Here is a 6,535-nt window from a genome sequence, read left to right on the forward strand (position 1 = left end):
CTGTCAAAAAACACCAAAAAACAAACAAACAAACAAAAAAACAACAACATGAAGCAGAAGCAAAAAGCAAAATCTTCTCATGCTGATTTGATTTGATGTGAACAGAGCCAGATGGTGGACATCCCAGGAATGAACATGGGCTCCGCGGAGTACTACCCTTACATCTACTACCGCATCAACCTGGACCTCCTGGACCAGCAGCGCCTGTAGCCAGTCACTGGTCAGCCACTGTCAAGGTTCACATATGTCATGTTGTTGCTGCTGCTGTTGTTACAGAACGGAAAACATCCCAAACGCTGTGTTATTACCAGTAGACTCATGTTGTGTGTGAACACACATGTGAGCAAAAAAACTTTTGTTTTTTGTTTTCTTTTGTAATGGGCTGTGCAGTGGTTGGGGTTAGATGCTATAGTTGTTGGTATTGTTAGGGAAAGGGGGTGGTAGGGGGAGGAAAAAGGATGTTTTTTTGTGGTGGGCTGTGTGGTGGTGATGGACAGTATTGTGTTGTATTGTGTTGTGTTGTACTGTATTATATTGTGTTGTATAGTATCATATTAATTCTTTTGATGTTGTCACAACATATTTCCGAGTACAAAATTTGAGCTGCTTTCCTCAGGGAGAGCATGTCCACCACAGTGCAGCAGTGCAACAACCTCTTGTTTTTCCCTTTCCCTTCCATATCTGCATGTGTATTTGTTTTACTGTCAGAGTGGATTTTTCATCAGAATTTTGCCAGGTACAACCCTTTCCTTGCCATGGGTTTCTTTTGCATGTTCTTAATGTATAGGACCTAAGTTATCATCTCCTTTGAAAGACTGGCACCCAGACCACAATTTAAGGTCTGCTGGAGGAAGGAAGTGAAAAAAAGACAAGAAAAAAAAAAGTGGTCCATACCCAAACCCATTGACAATAGTTTTCTAGTTGGGTGTATTACCAGTAACCTACCATTCCATACTTCTTGAAAAAAAGAAAAATCTAATGGAGAGTGTAGTAAAAGGAATGATAGATTAACAGTTTTTGTTAATTTTGTTCTTGATCCAGCCAGAGATTGTTGCAGTTACCTGTGTGTCAGTAATCATGAAGGAAGAAAAACAGGTGAGAACATGATAACCGACATTTTTCAGACAGGGTTAACACTTTTGTGACGGACTGTGTGTGGACAGAAGGGAGGGAAGTGGCTGATGTTTTCTCCAACAGGAGAACAGTTGTTGTGTGGTGGTAAACATATGGAAGGGTAGGATTTAACGTTGGCATTAGTAGCCTTGTTGATGGAAGGAGACAGTTAAAATTTATTGTGAAGGAGATGGGAGGATGTCAGTCCACTGTATGGTGGTGGTGGCAGAAACTGACTTTCAGAAGAAGAAAGAACTGTCTTTGTGTGTAGGTGTTTATGTTGAACGGAGGGACATAGTTAACCTTTCTGTGGTGACTGTCTGTGTGGATAGAGGGTATTGGTTAAAACATTTTGTCAGACCAAGAAGAAAGAATTATTCAAAAAGTTTTTATTTCATTTTATGTGTTTGTCCGACAGTAGAAGATGTACAACTTTCATGTTCATGTCTTGCGCTGTGCGATGGATGAAGGGAAAGGATTAGTCTTTTTTTTATATTTTTTTCCTGTGTGTGTGTGTGTGTGTGTGTGTGTGTGTGTGTGTGTGCAGTCAGTTTATTGAAAAGTTGAGGAGGGAATGAGTTGAATTGTTTTGCATGATTTCTTTGCTGGATGGAGAAGAAGGCTTCATGTTGTTTCAAGGGAGAGAATATTATTCACATGATTGATAGAGGAAGCGGGGAAAAGAGGCATATTATTTTGTGTGGTTAGCTACATGACAGAGAATGAAAAACTGTAACACATGTATGTATCTGCTGTGTGTGGGAAAAAGGCAAGAAAAGCTGACCTTTGGAGCTGAAGGTGTATATTATTTGCTGTTGATTTAAACAACAGGAAAGAAGAAACAAATGAAAAAAAGAAAGAAAAAAAAATGGAATGATTTGATGTTATAGTAGCTGGTATGAATATATATGATAGTATTATATCTATTTTTGTTACATCTTTGTGAGGGTCAGGTGTCTGTGTGATGGGAAAGAAGAGGGTATTTCACAGGGTGTGACAGAACTGGGCTGATTTTGGTTTTTTTTTTCATTCTTTTTTGTTCCCCTTTGAATTGCTGAGAAATCTGTGGCTGACTTCATTGTAAATATTTAGCATATTTGATTGTTGGTCTTTTCAGATGTGATGTGAGGAAATTACAGCATTATTCCAAAGTTTGTTTTGTTTTTGAGAGTCTTTTGTGAAAAGACGTTAAACAGAAGAGTAACAGCAACAATCCATGGATCACGCTATCATTCTAAACACGCCCATTTCATACATGTACACAGATCTGCAAATTACATGCTACAGAAAAAAAAAAAAAAAAAAAAAATTAGCATGCCATCTTGAAAAATATCTGAATTGGAACTTACATTCAAAATAAGAATATTCCAAACAAGTACTTAAAAAAATTGAAATTCTGAAGAAATTGTTGAAAATGAATGTCTGTATTTTGCTGTTAAAAATAAAACCAGTGAAATATGGTGCTAGTTAATTTGTTGTTGAATCCTTTAGTTCATTTTTTTGTGTATGCATTTTTCTGTTTATTTTTCTTTTTTCTTTCTCTACCAGATCAATGGCATTGCAGTATTTTATGTGTTGACTTGTCAGTAAATAAAAACACCATGACTGCTATTGCTTTTGGTAGAGTTCTTCTGGACTGGACATTTTGTTGGTATGTTTGTTTTTTGTGTTTCTTTTTTGTTGTTGTTGTTTGATTGGAGTTGACATATTTTTTTATATTGGAATGGGCAGGGGCATTTACTTTCTTTTTTTTTATATGAGTGGAATTGACATCTGCTGCATGTCATGCAAATTGCATATACAACCGGTGCTCCTAGAAAAAAAAAAGTGCAATATTTTTTTTCTGACTTTGCCTTTGTTTTGTTTTTTAAAGAAAGAAAGAAATACATTTTTGAGAGGAAACATCTCATTTTTTAATTGATCTGAAACATTGATCAAGAGAATCCACAGGGACTTTGTAAACCATGTGAAGCTTTCAGTGAAAATCAAATGTTTATTTTCACAAGTTGCAGCTTATGAAAAAATTCTTGATCAATTTTTGTCTCAGTGCACATGCACCATTCTTTTTTTTTATTTCTTAAATTGAACTAAGAGTTTATTTATGTTTATTTCCAAATGCTGATAAAAAAATCGAATGTTTATTTACGCATTCTGTTTATTTTTGTTTGTTTTACTTTTGCGTGTTGTTTGTGCAAGCGCACAATTTTTTTGGTGGTCTTTTATTTACTTATTTCAGTATTTTTTTCATGGTGCTGTGGAATTTTCTGCAGTGGCTGGGATTGTATTTGGGATATGGTTTCACTGACATCCCATGAAGGGTTGGTCTTCAGCAGCTCCTGGGCTGGGTTTTGCAAAGCGATCTTGGCAGCTAGTAAGTTTAGTTTCTGTCAAGAATTTTCCAAAGCCTGTGGAATTAGCATTCACCAAGGAAAATATTTCACACCAAAACAAATTTAGTCATGCTCGGATTGCTTTGTGAAACACAGTCCTGAACGTTCCTTTATTAGTTGTGTGTTTTTTGTTTGTGTTCCAGTCCATGTTTACGGAGTGGTATCAGCTGCATTATGTTGCTTTATACTGAATGAAAGTGCTGTCCTTTTTTGAATTTTTTACTTATTTATTTTTGTGTGTGCTGATCCTTTAAGTTTTTCTTTTGTTTTTGAATTGTTTTCATATTGTATTATTTGCAGTTAAATTTTCTGTGCACCTGCATATATATATGTGCATTTGTTTGAGTGGTGTGTGTGTGTGTGCGTGTGTGTACAGTGCATGCACATGAATGCATGCTACTTGCATGTTTTTGTTCATGTATAATCATAGTTATTTTGAACTGAATTAATGCCAAAAAAAAAAAAAAGAAGAAGAAAAAGAGTATCACCTTTTGTATAATAAAGTACTAAAAGTTTGAGTTTCATTTTTCTAGAATAAAATATTAGAAAGTGTGGTAAATTGTGTGTGCGTTTTTTTGTATCAGTCTGAAAGTCATTGATTGCAAGTTGAAGTCATATGCAATGCATATTTAGTACATTCTCTTGCTCATGACAAATAATGTAAAAACTTGAAATGAATCCAGCATGCATGTTCAGTCTTCACAAAGCTCTGTCTTGTAGATATTTGATGAAGTCTGCATGAATTTAGAAACCTTACCTACAATCTCTCATCCTGACAGCTCCATACACACCACATGCTCTTCTGCCTTCCCAGTGCAACCTTTGCTCACTGTGAGGCTACAAACCGCAGGAGACCCTGCACAGCCGCTAAGTCTTCTCATTGGTATTCAGTATTTGACATAATTGTTTCAAGTCCAGACGCTCGCATGGGGCCAAATCAGGACTGTGGTCTTTAGTACAGTTGTGCAGCTGTGACTCATCACGATCATGCAGAACACCAACTTTACCCTCTTACAGACTGACAGACATGTCCTCGCTGACATGTCCTCGCAACAACGCTAGTAATGTAATCAGTGAACATAACTGAAAAACTAGATGTGCTTTCTTGCATGAGCAGCTAGTACTTCTCCTTTGTTCGTGGTCTGCAACACCCACGTTCATTCGTATGTGCACGAGTGGGCTTTTACGTGTGTGGCATTATTTTTAACTCCGCCATGTAGGTAGCCATACTCCGTTTTCGGGGGTGTGCATGCTGGGTATTTTCTCGCTTCCATAACCCACCGAACGCTGACATGGATTACAGGGTCTTTGACGTGCGTATTTGATCGTCTGCGTGCGTATACACACGAAGGGGGTTCAGGCACTAGCAGGTCTGCACATATGTTGAGTTGGGAGATCTTAAAAGTCTCCACCCTTTACCCACCAGGCGCCGTTACGAGATTCGAATCCGGGACCCTCAGATCGACAGTCCAACGCTTTAACCACTGGGCTATTGCGCCCGTCATTGTTTAGTACAAACCAATAAATAACTGTCAATTTTTTGCCGATACATCGATTTGTCTAACTCATTTTTGAACCAGTCGTTTATGTGTTCAATAAGATTCCCAATGCTAGATCATGTGCAACCTGCAGAAATTTTAAACTTTTCTCGATCAAAAAAACAACAAACAAACAAACAAACAAAAAAACACCACCAAAAAACAAAACAAAACAACAACAACAAAAAAAAAAAAAAAAAAAAAGAGAGAAGAAAAAAACAATAGTCCCTACTTTCGTGAAGTGTTCGTTATTTGTGTGTGTGTGTGTGTGTGTGTGTGAAGTCTGTATATTTGATGATAATGAAGATGTCGATGAAGATTATGGCGATGTCCTGTGGACGAGTATTTAGGCCTGGGGACCACACGACACGGATGTAATTCTTACACTACGCTGCCTTTAATAAGTGTTCTTGTGGTGTCATCTTGTCCAAAGAGATACAGACACCCACAGTACTAGTCAGGGAATGTAAAGCAAGTACAGTACACTCCCAAAGACATATCCGTGAAGCGGATGGCCCTTGACTGTGTGGTCCCTGTCTTCCCGTTCGAGTCTACTGCACTCCCAGCTCTAGCTTAGAGACGGTGACATGATGATCAGTTCTACCTATGATAAGGCTGGAACCCGCGTCTTCCCAGCTGCCAGTCAGTCACTTGGACAACTTCACAACGGCGGCAAGTATCCTGTATGATAAGCATGAACACACTATACGCACGCATACACACACTACATGCACACACGCTTTATATACACGCACACGCACACACACACACACGCGCACGCGCGTGCACGCCCACACACAATGATAATACGCACACAACACATACACGCGCGCGCACACACACACACGCATACACACACACATACAACACACACACACACAGAGGCACACACACAAACTCTCATGCCCCCCCTCCCCTATACCCCCTCCACACACACACACACACACACACACACACACACACACACAGAAGGATTTTCAAAAGTGATTTAAGGACAGAAATACAACACAAGACTGGTCAGTAATGGAGACAGCCTACATAAAACTTTTGAGTTACGGCGTCTTTGAACTGTCTCAGTAAAGAATTAACTTTTGAAGAGTGATTTCTTTCTTTCTTCGATTTTTCAGACATAAATATTTGCCCAGACGGATCAAAGTGGGCATCTATTTCCACCGTGGCACTTGCTATTTCGCTTTGTTTGGTAAGCTGCATCCAGCAGCCTCTCTCTCTCTCTCTCACATACACATACACACACGTAAGTTCACATCTCTCTCTCTCTCTCTCTCTCTCTCTATATATATATATATATATATACACATACAGACATAGGCCTACACACACATAATGTACACATAGGCATAAATGTATACATAGATAAATAGGACCTCAGAGTGTGTGTGTGTGTGTGTGTGTGTGTGTGTGTGTGTGTGTGTGTAAAAGGATGAAAATATTATGTATTTGCTTATTTATTTCTTCATTCATGTCTTTATTTAT

General features: G+C 38.4%; 1 protein-coding gene across 1 annotated transcript in view; it reads left to right on the forward strand.

Moving 5' to 3' along the window:
• Positions 1 to 3,982, forward strand: part of LOC143286872 (V-type proton ATPase subunit C 1-B-like) — a 20,068-nt gene extending 16,086 nt beyond the window's left edge. Inside the window, exon 13 of the mRNA XM_076594766.1 lies at positions 106 to 3,982. Coding sequence (XP_076450881.1) covers positions 106 to 210 — 105 coding nt within the window. The 3' untranslated portion in view covers positions 211 to 3,982. The remainder of the gene's footprint in view (positions 1 to 105) is intronic.
• Positions 3,983 to 6,535: the final 2,553 nt, after the last annotated feature.

This window comes from Babylonia areolata, chromosome 10 (assembly GCF_041734735.1).
Source record: "Babylonia areolata isolate BAREFJ2019XMU chromosome 10, ASM4173473v1, whole genome shotgun sequence".
Classification (NCBI taxonomy): domain Eukaryota; kingdom Metazoa; phylum Mollusca; class Gastropoda; order Neogastropoda; family Buccinidae; genus Babylonia; species Babylonia areolata.